Raw genomic sequence first — 27497 nt, 5'->3', positions numbered from 1 at the left:
AGTCTAATAATTACTCTCTTTTAAGTATATCTGAGTACCTAGAAAAGCGCTTTCAAAAGTTCAATGTATTATTATTATTGCTCTATTTTTGGTCTCTACCAACCACAGAAAAAATAACTATTTAGCTTTTGCACTGAAATAATAACTTGAGACACTAACAACAAAATCATATTCTTTGCATTGAAGCTCTTTTAAATCCATATTACTACATACTGCATACTGTGTTTTGCAAAAATTATAATTACCCTTGCACAATAGGCTTAAGCTTTGGAAAGGTGACATGATTTTATGGGGCGGCACTGCAAAAGGGAGAAAGAGAGAGAAAATAGCGAGGGATGAAGAGGTGAGATTTGATCAGCAAAAATGAAAGTGTCCAAAAGGTGGGAAAATGTAAGCTGAAACAAAATGAAAACAGTGGGGCGGCTGTGAAACTGAACTTGCCTACAACAAAACTCAATGTCAATGTTTTAGTATCGCAGTAAAAAGGATCCAGTCCACACAGAAGTAGCATCAAGCAGAAATCTCAATTTATCACTCTGTTGTTAATTACATGTTACATATACACAGGCCCAAAACACACACACACACATGCAAAAACACGACCCATACACATGCGTTAAATGGGGAAACTCCAGAGCGAGGGGGCTGCATGTGGACAGGCAGTGTAAAAACTGAGAGTTTTGTTGCCTTGATTAAGGGCATCTTCTGAGCCCATAATGCAAACTGTGGCTACCAGTAACAGTGGTTACCAGTCCAGCTCTTAAGGGGACTTGAACCTCCGACCCTCCGTTTCCCAAGCCAAGTCCCTGAGGTCAGAGCGACTGCTGCTCATTTAAGGTAAATCAATATGATTGCTAGTTAAAATGAAGGCCCCCTGGTACATGGTTTGGACTAAATTTGAGTTTCTACAGTTGATAACTAAAGGTCTTCGTTGGAGCTACTTTTCGCTCTTTTCCACACAAAGTAGCCTCTGAGCAGCATACCATTAATATAATATTCTCTCTCTCATACACACGCACAAAACACACATGTGCACACAAGACCCGTCTTATTTTCTCTTTTGTATAGATGCTATGTCTCTTTAATAAAGTTAAAGTATTTCTTATCTGATTACTCAATTAATCAATAGTTGCAGCCCTGTTTAGCAGCTAAATACTCCACTGTGCTCACCAGCTAGTCTCTTAATGTGTCTGTCTGCTGTTTGGTGCAAAAAAGGTAGTGTATAGTGTTTTTTTAATAGTGCTTTAGCTAAATAATGTTGCCTGCTGCGGCCAAAAATGATGCTGTGACAGCAGTGAACCAACACAGTGAAGTTGTGTATCTCATAGCTGAGCAATGAGCTGAAACTTTGAAGCTGCAGGTGATAATTCTCTGTGGGTTCATCACTACAAGTGACCCCTTTAAAATCGTCACATTGATTTCTCGTTATTATGAAATATTGATTATAACTGCTTTAAGCTTCTACTGACTCTTTTAGCTACATGATGTAATTAAAGTAAAAGCAAGCTGTAATAAATAGTAAAGATTGTTGTTAGAATTGGATGTAGCTGATAATGCAGTTGCTGTGATGTCGTGTATTCAAGACACAGAGCACTAACTTTGCTGGCCGTAGATGTACGCATCTCTATACTGAGTATAAAATGCAGCAGGAACCTGTTACAGCACATAAAGCCAGCAATTATACATAAGATATATAGTCAGTCTCTTAATATCAGAGTGCTGATTTAAGACCAGCTCAGAGACATAAATTAGTCCATATGGAGCATATGCAATATCAAAGGTGAACCTTGAACAGCGATTGGAAGCTTGACACTAAAACCTGAATCATTCCCCACTGTACATCCAGAGGGAATACAGATAAGCACACACTACAGAGCAAGATAGACGCTGAGTCCAGGGATGCTGACATTATTGAAATGGGACTCCAGCATGAATTTCCATCTGCATTGGTGGCAGTGAGACAGCCCTTCAGCCAGCCATGGGAAAAAGCCTCGGCGCATCCCAGAACAGCTATTGTGGACCTTTAATTACAGTGTGAGCTGGAAGATGGAGGACCCCGGTGCGCTCTGTAACTACGTGCTTTATCTTGCCCGGTCACCTGAGTTTTACCTAATTGCGCATTATGTCGGAACAATAGCAAACTGTTGCTGCTTTGTACAGGTAATATCTAACTCGGCTGTATCTCATATCTCAAGAGGGGACAGAATTCATCGGGTTGAAAATGTCAACAGCCTCGGGAGACTGTTGAACATTGCTACTCTGAGAAGGGCCATGTAGTGCATAATGCAAGGCTGGATGGTGTAATGAGATGGTGGGGAATTCTCCAACCCAAGGCTTAAGCCTCTGTGTGAGTCAGAATGAGCCCCATTGAGGGGGTCCTTGAACAAGACAGTGAATCCCAAGGCTTCTATAGCCGTCCGTGACCTCTGACCCCTCTGAAGAAGCACAAAGCGAAGGAAGATTTTCACTTCAGTGTTGTCTTGTCATTAGATCCAAGCACGGAGTGCATACAGCTTGCTCTTGAGGCTGTCTTCAACAGAAAAACAACTGCAGTGGTCCTTTGGTCCAACCCTTCAAAAGACCTATGCTCTCATTTCATGACAAGGTCCTCTTGTAGCCATATGAAGTTACTGTCTCTCAGCAACAAAGACCCACGTAGCATGACATGATAACAGCACCACCTGAGGGAGGGGCTTTGTGTAGATGGTTGTGCGTACAAAGCTTTGACATTCTGCTGTTTGCACCCCGTCTCCTACCACAGCTCTCCACTGCTTCTTTTTAACAATAACCGCAATCTGTCCTGAACTTCAACCAGGTTGCTTAATTGCTTGCTTTATTGGGGATGCACAATATTGGATTTTTTGACGATATCCAGTATGCCGATGTATAACAATTCATTTGGCTAATAACCAATACCAGTATGAATATATCTACTTTTTTCCCAACCTGATATTAGTGATCATCAAGTCTCTTCTGCAGCCGAATTAACATAATATACTCTTATCATGATGGCTGATAAATTCCACATGAACTGCACTATTTTTCAATGTGTGTAACATTCATCCCTTGTGCAAAACAAGAAAAAGCATGCTGGCTGATTCCAATATCGACCAATACCGATTACATGCCGATATTATCGTGCATTCCTACTTAAAATGAACCGTACCCTGGAGGAACAGTCAACCCGAAACTTTAAAATACATATTTTTCCCATACTTGTAGTGCTATTTATCAATTTAAATAGTTTTGGTGTGAGTTGCTAAATGTTGGAGATATCGGCCGTAGGGATATCTGCCTTCTCTCTAACATAATGGAACTACAAAGTAGATGGCACTCAGCTTGTGGTGCTAAAAGCACCAAAAATATACATTTGAAAGACTCAAAAGCAATGTATGTTTACCAGTTACTCAAGATCATCCTCAGACATTTTTGTGAGCAGTTTCTTATAGGGACTATTTTCTCACTACTGTAAGAACTCAGCAGAGGAGGAAAACATTAATGTTGACATCTTGCACGGTCACAAGCATAAGCCTCTCATCCATTAGGAGATGCAAGCTTCCTTTTGCGTAGTGATACAGTTCATGGATGTAGTTCGGTAGATAAAAAATAGTGCCAATATTGAACTGCTCACGACAAGGAAGTGAGACAACACTTCAGCTGATATCTCAAACTTGGCAACTCACATCAAAACAGTGCAGATTGTTAAATAGCACATCAGGTAAGAGGAAAACTGTTCTTGTGATACTAGGGTGAACTGTCCCTTTGAAAACTCCCAGTGGAGATTTTGTGTAAAATTTATTTAAAAAACAAACAAACAAACAAAAAAAAAACAGCTAAAAGACAAACTGAAACAGTTACCTGGATGATTTTTGTATGGATGCATTTTAAAATGCACTGACAAACATTGACATCAAAAAACACCCATATGAGATGCTTTGACAGGAAATAACAAACCTATTTTGTTATTTAGACCGGAGGACATCAGAGACAAAAACGTGTAAATAACATTCTCCTAACTTTGTTTCAAGCAGGGAGGTTCTGGTGAGAGAGGAGGAACACATATGGGGTGAGATGACTGTACTTGACATTTGTGCTTGTTAGCTCCAATGTCACAAGTCCGACTTCTTGCACATGATGAGCTTGTCTGTGTGAGCCCATACGTCATTACTAAGGTACGAGAAAAAATGAAATTCAACTTGTAAATGAAAATAAAATAATGCTGCTTGCCAGCAGTGCCACAGCAGATTGCAATCACCAGAGAAAGCAACATTAAGTGAATGCAGAGCTCTGTGTCTGGCTGCGACCGATAATATATTTTAGTGAAATTCTGTTCCTTTTCAATAAAAAGCTCAGCGTGAGCTGCCAAACTGGAGCTAGGACAGTGAAGGTGAAGGGAGATATCAGTCTCGTCTGGGTCTGATGTACAGGAATTCAGCCGTGGTGGAGTAGAGCTTCATTTTCCTCCCCTCTGCCATCTAGACTGAGAGAAACACGAGACTCTTTGAAGCGAGTGATTAAAGCGCAGCAGGACGAGGCGCAGCTCGCCATTTCTGTTCCCCCCATCCACATGCTCCAAACAAATGGTTAGAGAGGGAGGCAGAGAGAGAGAAGCAGAAGTCTCCTGTGACCCACTAAATTGGTCAGATTGACTTCCTAGACTGCCAGTGTGGGAGGAGGCCATTTTGACTCGGGGCCAGAAGTTAAATGAGAAGACATGTTGATTCTCTGTGTGAGACCAGCCTGTCTTTCCAGAACCGCCCAGAGACAGAAATCATCTCTGGAGGTATACTGTAGTTTTCTCCGCAGACAAATAATCCATGTCCGGCGCTGCCAATCACACGGATAGAAATATTTTTTGACAAACACAAGGTCAAAAATCATGGGCTGTAGTACATCTCTCTTACGCTCCTGTGCAGGCGTTGGAGCCAACCTTGGAAACAAAATAAATAACCGATCCTTTTGCATGACAACAAAGAGTCTCAGAGAGCAGAGCTTCAAGACTTCACAGAGTGGCACGATCACTTATCTTTCTCAGCCGAGCACCGTACAAACAAAAGCTGATGTGTGCTGACTTCAGTAGGCCAACACTCCACATCTCCCCCCTCCCCCTTTTACCAGTTATCAAGAGGCCGAAATATTGAGCCTGTCAAGAGCTATAAATAAGTCTTACTGTCAATAGACAAAACCTCCCTTTGGGATATCTGCTCGGAGGCCATTTATTAAAAAGACAGCATTGCTTTTCTTCCAACAGGAACTGAGGTTTTGTCTTTTAGTAGACAGAGTGCTTCAACTGACATTTGCTGGTTTTAGGTGAAAAGAGGAGTACATAAAACATGTTGCAGCCAGAGGGATCAGGATTTAGATCAAGTAATAGTGTAACAACAGGTCGACCCCCTTGAGCTCTTTGTCATGTTTTTGGGTCATTTCTGAACAGTTTTTGTGGTGTGGCGTGTCCCTGCTGCTGTAGGAGCCACTGCCATTGGGGAGTGCTTTTGCCATGAGGAGGGGTACTTGGTTTGCAACGGTGTTTGAGAGGGTGTCAGGTGGAATCCACATGAATGCCAGGACCCAGGTTTTCCCCACAGAACATTGTATTGTAACAAGATGATCAACGTTTTTCACTTCACCCGCCATTGGTTTTAATGTTTTGGCTAATGGGAGTATATGCATGCTTATCCCTAAACTGTAAAGCCTCTGTGATACATGTCTTATGCACTGTTGCATCATATATGAAAAGTGGGGATGGTCTTAGTAAAAAGAAGAAAGCCACATTTTATGTTGTTTACTTATAAGGCTCGACTGCAGAAACTACCCATTAACATCTGCTTTCTGGTGAGGTCTCAGGACATCTTATCATTAGATGTACCTCAGACTGAACTTAGAGAACATGGCTACAGATACTACACTGCATACACATGGATAAGATAAGATGGAATACGATCCAAAAAGTTACTCCCTCTTGTTTCATTTAAACATTCTAAAACATTGTACTTATTTACTTGCAGTTACTCTTTTAATTGCTTTTCTTAAGTGTAAATAGGCCCCGGGTGTGTCTATGTTTGAGCTGTACATGTTGTTTTTGTACACAGGGCTCTCTTGAAAAAGAGATTCCGATCTCAACAAGACTACCTACTTAAATAAAGGATTAAATCAAGCATAAAAAGGGAAGAAAATGCTTCCCAGGCTGATGCAATGAGGCACTGTCTCTGTGGGGAATTTGTGTCCCCGATGCTGCTGCCTGGACAAGTTCTCCTCGATACCCGATACGTGACACAGCTTGGTGCCAAAGCACTGTGTTTAGCCCAACTGTTAGTGCTGTAGTAGCAGTGTATTGTGCTTTTTTCTCTCTCTCTCTCCCTCTCTACAGGTCGACAAGCCAAAGCTGTGGCCATCTACTCTCTAGCTAGCTAGATGTCGAATCAATTTGCTGGCTTTGGACTTGGCCTGTTGCACACACCTACTGTACACACATACACACACTATCAGAGGCCTCGTGCCAGGTCTCCTTATCAGCATCGATCGGCTCCAGCCAAGCCACTTTACTGGATGGCAGACTTCCAGAGCTAAATTAAGGAAAACATCAGTTTGTAGCCAAAATGGCCGACGATCCGTCCCCGGTCCCTTTGTGCCGCTGCAGCCGACTCCCAGGTGTGTGCTCAACTCCGAAGCTGTCGTGATTTGCATTTAAGGAATTAAGTTAATTGAGTTTTCCTATTAACGGTTCATCTCATCAGTGTGGTGTATAATTTTCTCCTTTGCTCCCGTTGTCCAAATGTGTGACTGAGGTGGTCTGAATTGGCAGGAGTCTCTTAATGGACTATATTCTGCTTGCAAGGTTTGATTCCAAATTATTCACGCTGTCTGTGAGGTTGCACAAGGACAGGTGTGTGATCACACGACGCATGATTTGACCAAATTTGGATCAAGTTAGTCAAATCAGTCAAAAATCTTACAGATTTTGCAGTATTTGATTTCACTGAGGCTGCCTTGCTTTGCAGTTCAAGTAAGGACGACGTTCCCTGTTGCAGCTCTTTTTGCCTTAGGCTGGTACAATTTTACATACAAATATATCAGCAGGATGACATCATGCACCCCTGCCCTCTGAAACAGCTACAAATCACATAAATGAAAACATGAATCTATTTCATGAGGTGATGCTATGGTTATTATTTGGTTAGGCACAAACACAAAAAAATTGGTTAGAGTGTGTTATTCATTTTGTACCTTTACTCTGTATGATGTACGATAGACCACATATTACCATGGCAACGTACGCCGTGTGGATTTACTGATTTGTGGGGCCTTGAGGTTGTTTGTATTATTCACAGGATCTCTTTGATTCTATTTAATTTTGTAGAAATGTTCCTCCTGGCGTGTCACATCTGTGACTTTTTCTTCAACTGTAAATGCTCTGCACAGCACATCCATGTAAAGTAGGAAAATAATCATTCCAAAATCAGGTCACTAATTTAATCAACACCTCTCTGAGACAATCTTTAATCACATTTCTCTTTGCCACTGCCTTCTATTGAATTAAATATTTATTCATTTCTTGCACTGCACCGACTTTTATTCTTGTATTTTATACTTGCTTTAGTTATTTATTTTATGTTTCCTAGCTCTTTAATGGTGTTTCTGAGTGTGTTTAAATGTCCTTTTAGAGTGTGTTTCTTTTAGACTTTGTTTCTATGCTTTTTATGTTTTATGTAAAGCACTTTGAATTGCCTTGTTGCTGAAATGTGTGTAATGTAAATAAACTTGCCTTACCTAGAGAAATTTATGAGAATCTGACAAAAAACTTTTCTGCATTAGAAATAATTTCTTGGAAAAAAAATTACAGATACATAATGCCAAGAATATGTTAATAAATGACCAATTACAAAAATGAAAATGCCCCAAATTAAATGGAAAAAAAACCAAAACACACACACAAAAAAATCACGTTCTTAATGAAAAACCTAATTAACAAATTGGCTCCAAAACATTTCAGTTGCTTTGCATTGCATTTCTTCCAGTCTACCCAAATATTGTATTTAAGCTTGTGTGCTTCAGAACAGGCTTCTTTCAAGTCAGCATGAATATGTATTTGTGTGTTTGAGTGTATGTTTGTGTGTCTGTGTGCAAAGTCTCCCTGTGCATGCATATATGTGTGTGTGTGTGTGTGTGCGTATGTGTGTTTTCGTGGACTAAAGGTTTTTTGTCGGTGCTTAACTGTGACAGTTTTGTCTCTGTTCTGCTGGTGGATCAATAATATAGTCGCAGATGACTGCACCAACACTGGGAGCCAGTTAGCGCACATACACACACGCACATACACGCACGCACGCACACACGCACACACAGCCAAATATGCAAGTGTGACAGACAGAGAGGCTGTCTGTGACTGTGGAGGATATTAGGCTTATTAAGAGTGTCTGGGTCTCTGGGTGACTCATGCTAACTCAAAGTGTATTTGTGTGTGTTTGCAGGGTAGCAGGTTAAAAGGGCTTAGCATGAGAATGAACCCCCCCCCCCGGCCTCCTGGCTCATCTTGTTATTCCCTCACTCCCTCCCTTTCTTCACATCCCATCTTGCTCTGCATCCATATTAACTCCCTCTTCCCTTCCTCTGTCCTCTCTCACATTTTTTGCCTCATTTTTCAATATCAAAAACTTCCTCCAACTTTAGTTTTGTGACAGCTTTGGAGGGATTTTTCGTTGTTTTTTAAAATTGCTTTTACTGTGGAAATATGGATGTCAGCAAGAGGACATCACTCCAAATTCTGCCTCAATTTAAGTGATGAAAGGCGGGAAGCTAAACTACCCCAGATTCACTGCAAAATGTGTACATACTACAATTACTGCTTTGCATTTGTATGCCTCTACAAACCACTCAAGTTGCACCTACAGTTTGGATCCATGTCTGTGAAAATATAGATGCTTCACACTCATCTAGCTCCAGACAGCAAAATAGGTCTCTACAATTAGCACAGTTTTAAGTGGTTATGGTTATGAGTTATGGCCAGAAGTGTTTTCGCAGAACATTTTGATGTCACAGTGAAGCCGTCCTTTGACCTTGTGGATATAAAATGCAAGCATTTAATCATTTCCTCCTATTACGACATTTGTCTAAAATTCTGTTACAATAAGCATACAAATTCTTGAGTTACGGCCAAAAAATGTTTTGTGAGATCACAGTGACCTTGACCTTTGAACTTCTATCAAAAATTCCCTAAATGTGCTCTTGAAATATGTGTTCCAAATCATATACTAATTACCTTTAGTAGGTACTTTAGCTACCCTTATGTATGTATGTTGCATGCAGTATGCACACAAACAGGACAGACTACTTCTCCACAAACGGCGCCCTAAACTTTGACCCTCTTTCTCATATATCTGTTACCATAGAGATAAAACAAAGTACCATTCGCTATCCCCGAGACTCCTGCTGTTGTTACTATGCAATGTACTATACAATGCAAGTTATAACTGCAGACATTGTGGATTCTAACATTTGATGCATTATATTAGCCTACATAGAGCCTACATTTCTCTGTCATTGTGATTTTATTTTTTTTTTAATAGTTGGTAATCTCTATGATTATTATGTTTTCTATGTTTGGTCATCAGTCACTTGAATGCACTGTCATCCTTCATTGCAGCTTCTGTCAGCTGTCAATCAGTTGGCAAGATGTGACATTTAGATTTAGAAATAAATTTATTTGCCTTTTTTTTTTAAACTAAATGATGATGATGTAACAGTGACCTTGATGTTTAACCACCATAATCAAATATGTTCATCTTTGAGTCCAAATGGATGTTTGTGCCAAATTTGAAAAAAAAAAAAATCCCTTGATGTGTGCTTGAGATATCGCAGATAGAAAACCCCAAAAACAATATCTGAGGCAGATACTATCGCCAGTGCACAGGCATAAAAATACTGTCATAGTTGTGTGTTGAACTTGGTCCCTGGAACAACTGAGCACAAAATGTGCAAATCTTTTATTTAGCACCAAGATTTTGAAATACATTAGTACTAAAAACACAGCTAATTCAATCTGAATACAGACACAGTCACTACTTGTTGTTAGTGTTCATTTGAAATTCATCATGGTCAGCCCATGGCCGTGACCCAAATTAGCTGTGGGCCCCGGTGTTAGACCCTTTACTCACTGGCTGCCCACATTGCAGACATGTACAGTGAGTGCTCAGCTGTGCTCGCTGTTATTACATTATAGACCGCACTGTGGGTGTGAATGTGTGGTTTTCTAAAAAAGCTACCACACACACGTTTCAGCAGGAAAGATTGAAAATGACAGTTGTTGTCTTCACTACAATGACACTGAGCTGTTTCTTCTTCACTATCTCACATTTCTTCAGAAAGACCTTGTCAACAGAGCTGGTGGATATATTTTGCTGAGTGACATACACACACAAACACAAACACACACACATGCACACATTGAAGAATTTGTGGGAAACTGAGTGATAATAGAACTGCAACACATAAACTAGAAAGTAATTGAAAGCATACTGTGTGGCTTTCAAAATCTGATTAACACACCAAATAAACACAAGTTTCTCAAGGACTCTTGCTGACAGATTAGCTTCTTACTATGCACAAGACAAGCTGGAAAAGCGACCGAAAACCAGCCCACTGATGCAGCCCGCTGTCTCAGTCACATGGCCCTTGCCTTGCAGGTCACAGTGGTCCCTTGAGAATCCCCCCCCCCCAACCCAGTTACATCCACGGAAAATAGCTACAGAAAAATGGCCACAAAAATTGGGACAAGATCATAACAACTGTAGCGGTTTACTTAAATCACAACTCTGGGGGTGCTGCAGTAGCTCACCTGGTAGACTGTAAGTGTAACTGTATAGGTTTAGGCAAAGGCATAAAAATAATGATAATAATAATAAAATATTTAAAATAATAAACACGGGTAGCAATACATCGAATATACTCATTATATCATGGCTTGCTCCACGTGGGATGTGCAAAACGACTTATATTGTGAACATCGAGTATAAATTGCCATTGTTATCAGACACTGGTATGAGACTTGCTTTGGCGTTTGGGTTCTCTCGCTCTCTCCTGCACATGAAGCACGTTACTGTACCTGCAGGACTCTAGAACTCGTCGTGTTTTGCGACCAAGGAGTATCACTGTGACTTGCAAACATTATTTATATATTAACTTATAAACTGGAGAACTGTAAATAAATCCTCACTTTTAACCTTTTGAAACCTAGATTGCCATCAATTTTCTTGTGCCTTGTTAAGACACCTTCCACAAGCTTTTGAGCCTTCGAAACCTGATCAAATGAGTATATGTTTTTTATATTTCTGTATTTATTTTTTGTAAGAAAGTGTTGGGGATAAGGCAATGACCAACTTGGCAAGAAAGGTCACACAGATTGTAATAAAATAAGGAAAATGTGATAACCAAAAATGTTGCTTTAAAAAAACAAACAAAAAAATTGACAAAACTTTATTTATGAATGGGGTTTGTTACTTTTTCTTATATATATATATATATATATATATATATATATATATATATATATATATAATATATATAATTTTCCTTATTTCATTACAATCTGTGTGACCTTTCTTGCCAATCTGGTCATTTTCTGTTTTCAGGTAATTTGCTTTTACATTTTTACTAATTTTTGGGCCATTTTTTGTTAAGTGGTTTGTTGCCTTCTTGCCATGTTTTGGGAAGAAATCAAGTCAATATGCTTAGGTTGCAAGGGATTAAAAGGTGCTATGGTGACAGTTTAACACTCTGCTAACAGCTAACTGTGGACTGGAAGCTTTACAGCAAAAAAATATCAACACTTCCAGCCAGAGCCGGGCTTGGTGCTTCAAAGTAAAAGCACCAGTGTTTCTGCTTTCATTTATTTAATGATAACAAGATTTATATAACTTAATTAACTTTATTGTAACAGTATGTTAACTAATTTTATAATAACAGTATTTTATTTAACTTTAGTTTAATAAAATTTAGTAGCTACTTTATTTAACTTTATTGTAAATGAAGTTCATTTAATAAATTTTGTATTTTAGTAGTCTACAGTTGTTTAGAGGAGATATCTTTTGAGTTACATCTCAAAATATCATGATTTGCGATTAAACCTAAAAATATTTAAATACTCTTTTTAAGCCATATAGCCCAGCCCTAATAACAAATCTAAAATCTGCATATCTCTGTAATAGATGTAAAAAAAAAAAAAAGTTAACTGCTCATAGGAAATGCTTCCAGCTTTTCATGACAACTAAATATATAGTCAGCAGGACAAAGAGGTCACAAATTACTGATTTTTTCAGAAAAAAAAGTATAATAGAAACTGACTGATGTGAGACTAGATCAGTGAGGTTAAAAATAAGATTCTCAGGCTACCATTGAGATTAAACATAAAGATATTTAAAAAGGGCTGATTTACAGCACAGATAGACAAGATAGGCGATAATGTATAGTGTTTTAGTGATTCACATTCTCAAACAAATACATAATAAATCAAATTACAATATAGATGCTCATACAGTCTTGTCTCTCATAAAGTAAACGGAAAATGCTTGCCCCTTTTTTTGCCAGTAACATTAAAAGACCAAATGCAATAAACTCCATAACAGACAAACAGTAAAAATAATTTTCTACTTCCACTCTTGCGAATGAAGTCACAATGTGTGAAATTGCATTGAGTCTACTGCTAGATAAAAGTGGTCCTTGTATCACCGTACATGAGTATGAAACAAACATTTCTAAGCGATACCGCATCTTCTGAAAACCTGGAAATGATGAACCAGATTCATTTTCTGCTACACTGCAAAGTCCTCTGTGTTCCCCCCATTTCCCATCCGGCTTCACTCTCTTCTCCATTCACCTGATCACCTGTATAGATCACTGACTGTCCTCCTCTGCTCCCCTCCCTATGCTCCACACTTGCTCCCAAGGATCAATACATAGAGTTCAGTATGGATCACAACAACTGCTAGTGTTTAAAATGTACCTCGTGCCCTTCCTCTCGCTCCCAGATCAATAAGGAGAACACACGCATGGATCTACCACTGTCATCATCACGCAGTCCCATTAACATCCTCGTCATCAAAAGCAGCACCATCATCATCATAAACACTCATTGTATTATGTATATTTCTGAGCTCATGAAGATGTTTAAATGGGCGAAGAAAGGGAGAAAGTGCCAAGTGTAAATGAGAGCATTGATGTGATTCAGTATCAAAGCGCTCTAATGTCAGCCAGAAATAAAGAAATCTTAAGATCACAGATTATTCATTGACTCACAAGTGCGCCGCTCTGATGTTACACCACGATTTGCTTTGCTAATATTAAGATATTGCTCTCTTTTTTTCCCTTTTTCGTTTTATTCAATTGAAACTTTAAGAGCCTTTTTAACTTTTTTTTTTTTCAAATACCAGATGGTTCACCCAAGCTATACTCAATATTCGGGGACATTGGCTGAGAGGTAGTGGCCTTTAACTAAAAGTCTGCGCGTTTCACTCAAGCACAGCAACGACGACAGCTCAACCATTCAGCACTGGCATTTAGAGGGGAGCGTGGAATGTGATTCCAGCTGATGCAGTTTATGAGGGTGATGCCGTTTATGATAGATGACAGAGAAAGAAAATAAAAAAAAAAAAAAAAAAACATTGGTGATCTATATACACACATATATACACACATACACGTATATATATGCAATTAAGCGAACTGAATGAAATACCTTAAGACCCCCCTGTGATTATTTTTTCTTTTTTTTTTAAATAACTCACCTGTTTACATTTTCTTAATGCCCAAAGGCACACAACAGTTTATAAGTCAGATCCACCCCTCACTCCTCCACTGCTTCAACCTCTTGTCCAAATATGTTCACTTCTGGCTTCAAAAAAACAAGATGGCAACGGCCGAAATGCAAAATCACGCTTCAAAAAAACAATCCACATACCAGTGGGTCACATTATGGTAGCTATGTCTATTATTTAAATTATTTATGTTGGCCACATTCCAAATGCATACAAAACCTTGTAAATGTATCATAATGGTCACAATGAAACAGATGCAGCAGCGCCTATATGATAAAATTCACAAGTTTTACTGTTTGTACTATCTAATCAAAGCAAAAAAAAGCCTAAAAATAAACTATGATTGTACTCCATTACAAACCTAGAGTATAACTAGAAGGGCACTCAGAGAGCGCAGCCTTCCTCAAGGCCAATAGTTTAGTCTTCTCTTACTGCACATGTCTGGGTATGTTTTTACTTAATATCTCTGCAGACAGTTCACATTTGGATGTGAGTAAGAGTATAATTAGCCCCAAAATATGTGTGTATTATAATTCCATAGCCACATTTTGTCACAGGCGTAATGGTTCTCCCATGAAACCACTGTCCCAGAGTGCTCCATTATGGCTGCCTTCTGTATGAAGTTTAAGACACGACATGTGTAGGCTACACCAGATTACTGGTACCCATAAATGTGAATTATGGAGTCATGGTATTTCTGCAATGGCCATATTTTGTCACTATTAAACTTTTACTACTATCTACTTTATCCTAAAATGTATGGCATTTGTTACACCAAGGCCAAATGCTTTATCTCAAAATGTTAACTTAAGTCAAAAAAATAATTTGTGCATCTGCTTTATGACTCGCCTCTGCTCCAAAATATAATAGGTTCTTGGCTTACGCTACGCCCTTCCACCAAGTTTCATTAAAATCAGGCCAGTAGATTGTCTATAATCCTGCTGGCTGACAAACAAACTAACTGAACCAAAAAGAATACCCTCATTGGGTTTAGGTTTTGACAGTTTACAGCCACACATTAAACCAAATTTTTAATTTCTTCACATTCTGCAATAATCTACTAGTTGACAGACCCACTATAAAACACGGCCTGTGTATAATTACAGCAGTGACATAAAATTACAATTGGAGGGACTAAAAATGGCAAAGCTACTGCACAAAAATCAATCAAACAGTCAGCAGTTTGGCTTTATTTCCTATTTTTTCTCTCTCTTTATCCTTCTCTCTCTGATCCTCTGTTCTCACCACCTCGCTGATGCTCCAAAAAACAAACAAAAAAAACCACAATCACATCTAGACATTCAGCTCAACCGTAGCTCGAGTGGCTCTATATTCCTATAAAAAGACATTAACTCCACTGTATTGCTCTGCACAGGTAGCAGCTACAGTTTGCATCTTTGTGACTCAGCCAGATGCAACAGAGTGCAGTCGCCATTCTGTCTTTGAAATTCTATCTTTTGGGTCTTTGAAAACATCAGTGGCTGAACATAAAGTGTGCAAAATGAATTTGTGGGTTACATAATTGACCTACTTTAGAAGTGACTGTGTCTGGGATGGGTGAACCACATAGTATGTTTTCTAATTACCAGTATCACAGCCATTAATATAATGATGTGGAGTGTGTATTTGTGGCGCAGGATGCCTTTTTTTCTTACTTCATTATTTTTTTGGTGAAGCTATTGAATTTGAAGGGAAAAAAAGAATAAATAAGGCAGACTTGTGGCTTTTAAAAATCAATTTAGAGAAACATATGCTACAACAAAAACTTGATTACTGAATGCAACACAATACTACACACTAGCAATGAAAATGATTTTTTTTTTGTTTGTTTAGAAACAGCATTCAGGGCTCTGATAGGACTGATAAATAGGAGCCCAGTGCAGACTGAGGGAGGGGAGATGCAGAAATAGAGCGCTGGCTTATCTAACCCTAACCCGACTTTCACTTTATTCAGGTGGCCCTGCTGGTGCACGAGGCCGTGTGTCCTGTCCCCTTCCTTACACCAACCAACCCGATGGTTCATTTTTTTCATGGATTTTTTCAGATCTTAAGATCAAATCTTAACCTTTTCTACAATTAGGAAATCTCATCTCATTTATTGTTTAATATTCCCTTTCATTACTTTTTTTAAAAACTATTTATTATTTTATTTTTTTTGCTATTAATGAGCCTTTTAAATGAATAAACCCCTGCTGGGAGGAAATTTTAAGCAAAATGTTTCTTTTGAGGAGGAGCAAAGACACTTTTTATCACCCTTGTGCTCATGCTCCTCTGAGTATGCTATGGAATACTGCATCTCACCTCAACCTAACCCTAACTGCCAACCAGTTACTTCTGCAGCTTCCAACCATAACCATACCTACATTCTAACCCGACCCCTAAGGTCAAAAGCCAAGAGAAACACAATTTAATGGAGGAATACAGTTCAACACAACACTTGTTAACATCCCTAAAAGCCCTGCCAGGAGTTAGAAGCACCTGAGGAGCTACTCCTGCAGTCTCCCACTCCACCTCTCTCTCTTTGCCAGCTTTATCTTCACTCCTCTCTGACTCCTCACGGTGAGGTCATTTGCCAAAAAGATGTATTTTCATCATACTGGTAGTTCGCCAGCGCAAACTAAACAACAGTTTACCAAATGTCAATACATCTTGTGTGATATGAGCAACAGGTAACTTAAGTGCATAGAAGGGTTGACATGGCAACTGGAGACAGGGAGAAACAGCAGCCAAGTAAAGGAAATCAGACAGGGATTTGTTTGTTGGGTTCTTCGTGGGGCTATTGTTATCAGCGCCACGCCTAGCACATTTGGTGCCCTGGAAGGACTCACTGATGATCACATAAAGGTTAACAGCACTGCCAGGGCTAAAGGTGGTACCCCCAACACTTTAGCACTCCCGGTTCCCTTTTCTCAGGTTTTCTTAAATTGGTTTTTGGTTAGTTGCCTGAAAAAAGGTCTGTGGTTAACACAAGCTTGAGAGACTTTAACATTTTCTTCTAAAACATAAAACACATCAGTAATTACTCCAGTCGTGAACTTTAAAACTTTTGTGTGTCTCAAAAAAGGCGGTTGTTAACAAGTGGCGAATTGAGACCACAAAACGCCATCAAGCTGAACACGGCCTTAAGGACTTGTTGTGGTGGCAATGCTAAGTCATGGGACCATGGTTGTAGTTGGTTTTTAGCCTAGCTTTAGCTTTTTGCCTCTGGCAATTGCATTTATAGGCTTCAAGTATCATAAAAGTAGATCACTTGTGAAGATCATCTTCCTTAACAAAAAGTATAAGTATCATAAATGCTTGTTTACCACAGAGCTAATTTTCTGCAACAATCCAAATTCCAATGAAAAAATCCCATGGGCTTTTTATAGAGGGAACTAGGGTGACGCTAACTTCCATGTCGGCCGACAGAAAAACGTCATGCCTCATATATAGCCTCATGCCTCATATGCAGCCTCATTTGGTTGCCTATGGAAATGTGACTTGTGTGATATATTCTGTCGTGGACAGGTTACATGTTCTCTTGTGTCAGTGTGGGTTTTCTCTGAGTTCTCTGGCTACTCCTACAGTCCAAAGACATGCAGGATAACTGGTGACTCTAAACTGCTCGTGTGAATGTGAGCATGATTGGTTGTCTGTCTGTATGTGTCAGCCCCGTTGGATTCAATCAGCTGTCTGACTAACTGCTGCAGTAGCTGTCATTCACTAGCATGATGTGTAGCTTGTTATTATTAGACAAAGTTAATAAATTGCTAACGTAAGATAGAGTGCTTAAATTGGTTAATGTCATTTTAACAAAGTTATTCTGCAACAACAAAGCTTATTTTCTTGATAATCTCTTGTGATGCTCTTAATGAACTGAAGGAAAATTATCAACTTTTACGTGTTGATTTTGCAGTTTTACCTCCCATTTCTATTAGTTATAAAACATGTCTGACTCACCAGCAAGACCTGTGTTTTAAAGTGTTTTGTCTGACAGGTCTGATATTAGCTCTCTGCCTGCTGAAAATGTTCTGCAGAGAAATATAATGCATTCTTCAGATTGATATTTTCTGTGGGAAAACAGTCGTTCAAAGGACTATTAGGGACCTTTCTTCAAAAAGAGTTTTTCAATTCAATAAAAACAGGTAATGGTTCTCAGTAAAGCTGCACCGCTCTGCGAACATCTAGGCTAGTCAATGTGTGTTGAGGAGAAGCAGACGGAGGGCCTCAGTGCTGTAAGTCTAAACTGGCAACTGAGCGCCCCATCAGCTTCTGGGTAATGGGCCCCTCGCTAGACAGGTCGCGTTTTCCCACCAGACAAGCGGCGGTGGGTCTCGCTGGGTGCTGTGGTTACAGCCAATGCTTATGCACACACACACACTCACCACTCAGCAGCCAGACGAAAGCAGAGCTGTGCATCCGATTACCAGGCAAATGTTGAAAATGTGCACAGCCAAAAGAGGCAGACAAACAGCCCGCCCTGCGAGGAGGCTACTACTCGGCCAGCAGAGTGGAGTGGCCACCGCGGTGCCACCACAGCTCAGATATCTGAATCCGCTGGGTGTGTGCTCGCAGTCCCAGCTCCACTCGGGTGATTAGATAAAGGGACTGAAGCTAGGGAGCAGGTAAACACCAGGCAGTATTGAAACACCAGCAGAGCTAACTGAGAGAGATACTCCTATTATTCACTGGGGCGTTTCCTCCCTTGTTTAATTTCTCAAAATCCATCCCAGGTTACTCTGTTTCTTTTAACTTCCACATCAGAAATTGCTAACCCATGATGTAGCACCTGATGTCACTGGAGCAACCAAACCCAAATAAACCTAGAGCAAAAGTTTAGTCAGAAGGGCTTTACGCTTGCCTGCTTAGGCATTCACTTCTGGCACACATGCTCAATAATCAACTCAATAATAATAATCAATAATTCATTGCTGTCATGAGGCGGGTTTCCATTAGCCATCAAATTGCAAAAAATAAAAACTGCAAACACAAAATATGCCTAATGGAAAAATGTCAGTTTCAAAAAAACTCCCATTTGTCCAAAAAAAAAAAAATATGGTCACATGAGCTGGTATTTCAGGCAATTTGAAAAAGCCATATTTCGCAAAAGTGCAATGGAAACTGCAATGGCTTTTCTAGGTCACATGATGCTTGTCAACAGGAACTGGCTCCCTCGGGCATGCCACTCAAAAGTCGAGTGGATCATCCAAAATTTGAATCCACAACTCCACAGTAAAATTGTGGACTATAACCTCACACAAATCCCTCATATGTGGCCACTCACACACACTGTACTTATACCTTCCATTATCGCTCGCACAACACGCCTATGTTGCCCTTGGAAATAATGACAGCTAGTGCGGTGGCCGCAATAGAAATAAACCTGCTAATATTTTGAACATCCACCGCCGTGCACCTTGGAACGTTATCACAAGAGAAGTCACACATCTTTACTGAAAACGCAGTCATCTTGCAAGTGTGTTTTATCGACATTTCAAAAATATCATTTAAGTTTTGCAAAACCCTGTGATGGAGACCCTATTGTCAAGGGCTTTCAGTTGAGATGTTAGCTGTTCTGTCATCTGATCATAGTTAACCAACAGCACTGTGACATGTGACATGTCTCTTTTTTGCATGTTTTTTTTTTTTGTTTCATGGTGCAAATCCCTTCATCAGCCTCATTAGCACCATCAGCCATCAGTCCCAGAGTCACCAGTCCCCACCACCACCACCACCACCAGTGTCTGGACTACATGGAGGATTTATCTCACTGATGCTCTGATGCCCTTAAATTACAAACCTCCCTCTGGAGTTCAAGCCCCAAAAACTTTCAAGTATTTATCATCACATCGTCAGTTAATCTGTACACCTGCAATCAGTATTAAACAATTATCTTTACTCCATTCACCTGTCTCTCCTAACTGAACTGAAACCACAACCAGGCTCCAAATAATAACTCTCCATTCATATCAAGATTGGTCTTGGCCTCTAGACAGGTCTCAAAACCACTTTGAACGTCCCTGTCTCATCTTTTACTTGGTTTTGTCTGGGTCTCGGAAAAAGTGGACTCTGGATTTCTGGAATGGCCCAGACACACCTGACAAGCGTTGCACAAGTGGCTGCTTTATATTGTTAACATGGGTGCCAGGAAAAAAAAAATGTATAGGTTCCAAGATGCTCACACAGGCAGTGTCATTCAGGCCTTAGGTATTTTAGCTTTTTGATTTGGCTAATGTTATATAAATATATGTTATACTAGTCACACACCTTACTCTGCACAATATGATTACAACTACTGACTAAACCAACGTAAAGACCATTGATTTTAACGGCTGAAGAGACTAGAGTGAGTGGATGTGGTTGGTAATTGAGGTGAAGTGACAAATAGAATAGAGCAGAGCCTCGAAGTTGAACACTGACATGCACAATCTAACCATTATCCCAGTGATGACCATTTCCTCTTTTCATTTCCACCTCTTATGTTGTCTAAGCCAAGAAGAAGCGCCGACATGTCACTTGCAACCTTGACATTTGAGGCGGAATGGTCCTTTAACTAATGGGCGACGTGCTGTACCTCTTCTTTCCACGGACAAAAACATTGTCTTCGTTTGACTGATAGAGAAACACACACACACCGAGTCACACAGTGGATTTGTGCCTTTTGAAGTGTTAAAGCAGCGGCATATGCCGTGGCAGACACTGTGACCTGTGGTGACTGATTAAAACTGGAAACAAAGGCAGAGCTGAAGATCTCATTAGCACCTCTAAAAGTCTTTATCTTGCAAAACGCACCAGGAGCAGATTCCCCAACTGCCGGCCCCCAGACACACAGCTGCACTAAACACTGATTCTTCATTCAACTCTTCTGTACTTCAACCTGTCTATCTGTGGACTGATTTCCATTATTCCATGTGCTTTATTGCTTAATAGAGCTGTCAAATCCAAATATTAAATAAAAAGAACGGAAAGACTTTTTATTTAATATTTTAAAAAACATGTTTCGGTGCATGGTTCAGATATCAATTGGTTTGAGGGATTCCCTTCTTGTGACAAAAGAAAATCTGTGTTTTTGGTAGTGTTAGATTAGAGTGGAGTTTTTATTTCCCCTACTCAACTTATTTCCTGAGTTAATCCAGGACAAGACACACTAAAAACAGTTACACAGTCCCATCCTCTATTGTTCCACTACTTGTTTATCTAGCACAGGCATCAGCCAAGGTGTCTGAATCCCCTAGTCATAACAACCTTGGTTATATTGTATCTACTGTGCCTTACTCAAGAACCTGTGGTTTGTCTGAGGGGTGAAACTAGAGCTGCTCCTGTAGGAAAGCCAAGACGACGGACAGCCTGAGAGGGAGTTTTCAAAGAAATATGAAGACATGCTTCCAATCTGGAGAGGTTTCAGATATTAGGCTTAAAATAGTGTCAGCCTCAAAATTATACATTTAATGTAGTGTTTAATAAATTTTCATTTCTGACCTGATTTGGATTAAATAGCTAATATAAATACAAACTAAACAGCTCAAAAAGCTAGTAAGTAGATCTTGTGTTTTGTTTTCCCAATATCATGAAGGCTGTAAAGTGTCATGCTCAGTTAATATTGTTCTCTGGAAAAGCAAAAGTAAGTGTAATAAACCTATACAGCTTTCCTATTTATAAACATTTATACATTCTATAAATATTAATATTTCTAATATTTTTTAATCCTTAGTAATGTAAGACATACTGGTAAAATGTCATGACCGCTAACAGTATTTGGACATTTTCAGCATTTTGAAATGAAGTGAATTGCTGGAAAACTGTCAAATTATTTGTGAAAAAGTGTGGCACACCTTTTTCTGGCTACTTTTTTTATGCTTGTCAACTGACGGCATTAGCTAGCTAACATGACACACTGAATTTGAGACAGGCTGTTCTCATTCATTGTTCTTACATACAAAAAGCAATGCACCACAATTCTTAAATTACAAACGTAATCGTATGCCAGTAATTTGTGTATATCCCACGTTACTGGATAGGCTGATGTGACCAATATGCTGACTGTAGTAAAGACAGATGTAATATTAAGACCAAAAGTCCATGTAAACTTTGAATTATTTTAAGATACATCATCACCATGTTTCTTTTCCAAAACTTAACCTACGAAACTTTGATTGCTGAAACCTAACATATGGAATTTTATGTGAAGTAGTCTACGTAACTTTACGTTAAGTAGGTCCTATTTACGCCATTTGCTAGGCGATTAATCTGTCATACCATACAAACTGCTGAGGATATGTTGAGTGAGAAATTGTAGCTAGCAGCAGTAATGCTAATCCAAACAATACCAATAAATTAGCTTTTGCTAGGGGCAAAAATGACATTTTTTGCTGCAGATAGAACATGATAAACAACACAGCTAACAAAAAATAAAGCTTTTATAATCTAAAAAGCCTTACTGCAGAGGAAAACATATTCCCATACAAGCAAAAATGTATCTTGGTCATGCTACATACTTATGCTAACCGAGCTAAACAAAAACCTGGGAAATACAAGGAACATACCAAAAAAAAAGTTAATGTTCCACAGTTAATGTATATTTCATTCCAAAATGACAGAGGGAATAAACACCACAACAATTTAAGTTTAGTTTTTACTTTTCCATGCTGCTGAGAACGCAGGAAGCTCCTAGTTTAATTGCCGAGCACAATGTTAATAAATCTCTCCACAACTGCTACCAAGATAAATTCCTGTACATGTCTTGTAGCTGTAGCTGGCTTGTTGCCCCTTCTGTTCACCGGGGACAAGCAGCGATGACTAAAACTATTCAGAACAGCAACAATACTAATGTTTCTTCTGTAATTGAACAATAAATCCTACATGGTGAGGCAATACAAACTTCTAACATATTGCGTTGTTTGCCAAACCATTTGTCCATTTAGTAATTACCTCCAATTCAAACAAAGTGGACAGCCTATAAAAAGCAATGGCACAGTATTATCCACAAGACGCTCTGCTCTTCACTAAATAATAAACCCATCTAATCGAGTTAGCAAGATGGCAGCCTTTCTTCCATCTGTACGCAGCTGTGTGATGAAGTGGAAGACGTGCAGATTTTTTGGACACCTCTTCCATCTCCCATGTTGATGCCGTTTTAAATGGAGGCCCTCAATACAGCCCTATGACAGCATCGAGGAGCTAAATGCGCGCGCCAGTTAATTAGACTGGTGAATGAATTGGTTTTTAGACCATCTTTCTGCTCTTTGTTGGTCCACCCCTCAAATTGAAATGAGAATTACAATGCCGGCAGATGAGTAATTAGTTTGAGACGGATGGAATCCCCGCTCGCTTAACGGAATCAAAGAGGAGAAAAGATGATGGACTGTGTACGTCTATTTGTGTGTGTGTGTGTGTGTGTGTGTGTGTGTGTGTGTGTGTGTGTGTGTGTGTGTGCGCGTGTGTGTGCGTGTGTGTGTGTGTGCATGCATGTGTGTGTTAGAGAGTGTGAGACAGGGAAACGGAGACAGAGGCTTTAATCGTGTTACATTGTCCTGAGAGGCAGGCTAAGTGCATTACCACTATTGTGCCAGCAGTGCTGTTTTCACATTGGGACCGGTATGGAATGTGTAGAATGAGTTCTTTGAGTTCAGAGCAGAGTCGAAGCTCGGGTCCAAACTCAATCAGCAGCAGATGATGTGACAGTCTCTTCACATTGTGTATGTTTACTTCATACTCTCCACAAAAAAAAAAAAAAAAAAACATGGCCCTGAGTGGAACAATAGACTCCTGTGACAGCTGAACATTGTCTAGTTCTTTGTGAGAAGCAATTACTGTTTTAAATGGACAATTAATAGCGTGTCATGTTTGCAAAACTGACAATTTGTTTTGTGCCATTTAGACCTGAGCCAACATTCATTTAGAACAGCCACTTTGATCAACCTGGAGTGTTGTAATGACAGGGTTGGCACAATTTTGCCGCTAAAGAGTGTAATTTTGCTCTGTTCAATGCAAAAACAAGGAGGTATTCTGAGATATATTGTCACGCCTGATGATCACAAATGGGAAAATTTTTGAAGTTAGGTTTGTATGTTTGCATAACTCAAGGTCGTGTCTGTCTCTTTTCAATGCAACATGCAGAAACAAATTTGTGAATTTTTAAACGTGACGCTATAGTTCCGTGTATAAAACCTTTGGCTATACTCTAAAGCTCCTTTCCCACTGAGCAAAATATCCACTGACACCTGCTAACATCTGGCTTTTTGTACAATCAGCGTTCACACCTGGATCAAATGACTCTGCAGTAGTCACAGGTATTTATAGGCTGTGGCTCCAATTAGCTTTAATGGGAAAAAAAACACGCAGGTGAACGCGCTAATTCATGCCCCTTAACCGGCGTGATGTAATGATACGCCATCCACAAGATACCAACCAAGCAGAGCTCAAACCATTCCAAAACTGAGTTTGAAAGGCAGACTGAATATGCAACAGATATAAAACGTAAGTAACCACAGTAACATATTCACTGGCCTCCATGCTGCTTTCTATTGTTAGCTAATGTGACTCAAAAGTAAAAAAAACAGAATGGCATACTTGCCTGCTCCAGGGCTGTGTACACAGCTGTAGCCTATTGGCAATGTGAAAGGAGTCAAAATCATTTTTAAGGAGGTTTTTCCATGTTTAAAAAAACCTGCTTACACGCACAAATTTAATCACAATTGTGCACTAACTATTGAAACAACATAACCATATTGCCATTTTATTAAGTTTTGTGGCAATGCAAGGCATGCAATTGCTTAATGTCACATCCAGCAGACACAGTGCAATAGTCACTTTTCTTGCTGCTTTGTTTTGGTCTCCGCCAATTTCTAAAATCTGCATCTTTAGTTGCTAAGTGCATTATTATGTTCATAAAGTAGTGGCAATCTTTGTCTGTTTGGTGCTAGGGGGCACTGTACAGTAGGTTTAACAGAGCTTTTACAATGAAAACAACTGCTTCTGCAAACAAGATTGACAAGAGCAATGAGAGTGAAAGGAAACAGTAACATTGCAGGTTTTAAAATCAAAATAATGAGTGGAAAGACGCTAAAATGGTCGGTAGACGAAGATTAACTGGAGATATGGGAGGTAGTTCTTTGTGGGTCTGCGACTACAAGTGACCCCATGTCATATTACCCAGTCATTTGATCTATTAATATTAAAAAATACAGACAAGCGCAGCTTTAAAATATTGAAAGCCAAGCTTGCCTATCACTAACTACCCAAACTAGGCTTGTGACTATGCATCATAAGCTAATGAAAAAAGTTAATACTTTTCATAATGGTTTTTATATTTTGACTAGACCCTCTTTCTGTAGCTTTATACCCACTGAAAGTTAATTTGGCCACTGAGAATATTTTGCCTCCAGAGCAGCTTTAACTCATGAAAATCATTCAGTTTACTTGAATGCTTTAAAATTCAAAACAACAGATTTTTACTTCTCAAGTTTTTATGCAGCTACATTCCAGTAATTATGTTCACTTTAGCCGACCTCATTTTAAGAACACATATAAGCCGTTATCAGCTCTCATTATTATTGTTATTCCTCTTCTTGCTCTTTAAAATAAACATGCAGAGTAACAACAGTGCAGTGAAGCGGACATGAAGCAATTAAGCTGTAATTACTTTTTAAAACTTGTTGCTCAGTCCAGAGTCATTTTTGGAAAAAGTACAAAAATAAACTCAAGGATAACAACTTGAGACCTCTAATAATCCTGTCAGTAAGTTTAAGACTGTGTTTTGAGAAAGGATATAGATCTGTCAAAATCTCACTGGAAGATTTAAGTTTATTGACAGGATCAAGCACACGTACTGTAGCACCTTTAAGCTCAGAGGTGCATGAGGAATGAATTAAGATCACTTTGCAGCAGAGGGATTCGAACTTGAAAGAAATCTAATGTCAGATTGACACTTTGATCTAACGGAGATACTCTGGATTTGATGATCATGTAACTAAATAATGGTCAGATCATCTCTTATATAAATAATGCTTTAATATGGATTTATATATACCTATAAAACTTCAGTTAATAGCCCAGGCTATTATTTCCTGAACACAACAGGCTTATCTTTGGGACAGGTGTCTATATGGGACAGGTTTATATTTCCTTTCACACAAAACTGTCTCTCTCTCGTTTACTATGCTGTTATTACTGTCTTCTTTGGTGCTCATGGTTTCAGTAAAACGAACTGAATGATTGATTTGTAGAAAATTTTACCAAGCTAACCATGTTACATTATAATGTTATGATATTATCAATACATTAGTGGCATAAAATGGCCTCAAAATGACAAAAATATAGTTTATTGCGATTATTTCATGGACAAAATATATTGTCCAACAACAGGAATTATCCTGACAGACCTTAAGGATCAAAGTCCTAAAATATCTGCAAGTACACACAAAGGATTAATGCCACACAAAGCACCTTTAAAAATGCATTTCTTGTCAGCATTTCAGTACCTAAGAGCCTTGAAGTTCTGCCATAATTTTAGGTGTTAAAAACACAACTCTGAGCAATAAACTGCCAGCAGCAAGAGACCACAGTACAACTTTGCCACAGCAAGCAAAGAAGCTAGAACCACCAGCTTTTTGTTTCTCTTGCACACTAATATGCGTTAATTGTGCGAATTCAAAAGAAAGCAATAATAGAAATGCATCCTGCAGCTCTGCCAACTAATTAGTTTAACAGGTGTGTGGGTATAAGAGATGTAAAGCAATCTTGTACACCAGGGCAATGCAGGAATTTCTCTCTCTCTGGCCGCCAAAGCAACACAGTGTTTGTGGTTTGACTCATAGGGATGGATTTTGGACACAAATCAAGGAGTGTGCCTCTAATGTGACCAGCTGTAAAGCCAGTCACCTGCAAGAGCACAGCTGAAACACACAGGTAGAGTGTACAGGAGAGTATCTGACAGGTGTGAGACAAACACACAACACACACACACACACACACACACACACACACACACACACACACACACACACACACACACACACACACACACACACACACACACACACACACCTGATGCTAGTCATGCTTCCAGTCTCAGAGCCAAGCTTGCATCTCTCCAGCTGACTGGCAACGATCTGTCGTTCGGCTTCCAGCTCCCTGGTCAGACGTTCAAACTGCAACTCCTGGAGAGGGAGGGGGAGAGAGAATGTGTCAAAGCATTCTGTCTGTTTATTTACAGCCACATTTATAGTCATCCTGAACATTATTTTGGCCCTGTTGTCTCCAACACATTTTTAATTGTTGTGAAATGGACTCGCCAGTCTGTGGTGGGAAAACGGGCCAGATCTTGCTGTGTCTGCCAGTTTCACACCACCAGATATTCACAGAGTGAAGAGTTTGATATGTCGCAAAACTGTGACACCAAAGTAAAGACATCACAAATGTGACATTTGTTGTTCTGCGACGAGGAAATGCAAACAGAAGTTTTGGGATGAGGATGTTTTTTTTGTCAGTTTCCTATGAAAGCTTTAGTCTAAGGCCTGCCTGACCAGTCATCTACACACACAAACGGTAGCGTATGGATGTGCATCCTGCTGTTAGCACGTGGTGGCTCATATGAAGAGACGGATAGAGGAGGGTTACAATCACATTAACCCAATGTGAGAATCTGTAGATGCAGTGTAGCGCCCCTGAAGAAACACTGTCGCCATACTGCTGGATGGCAATACACTCTTTACT

At 39.5% G+C, this 27497-nt stretch overlaps 1 protein-coding gene across 1 annotated transcript in view; it reads right to left on the bottom strand.

The window, feature by feature from the left end:
• Positions 1-27497, bottom strand: part of ctnnd2b (catenin (cadherin-associated protein), delta 2b) — a 161759-nt gene that overhangs the window by 114703 nt on the left and 19559 nt on the right. The window contains exon 2 of the mRNA XM_042497886.1: positions 26829-26941. Within this exon, the coding sequence (XP_042353820.1) occupies positions 26829-26941 (113 nt within the window). The remainder of the gene's footprint in view (positions 1-26828; positions 26942-27497) is intronic.

Source organism: Plectropomus leopardus, chromosome 12 (assembly GCF_008729295.1).
Source record: "Plectropomus leopardus isolate mb chromosome 12, YSFRI_Pleo_2.0, whole genome shotgun sequence".
NCBI lineage: Eukaryota > Metazoa > Chordata > Actinopteri > Perciformes > Serranidae > Plectropomus > Plectropomus leopardus.
This window is presented reverse-complemented; position numbering and strand designations above follow the sequence as displayed.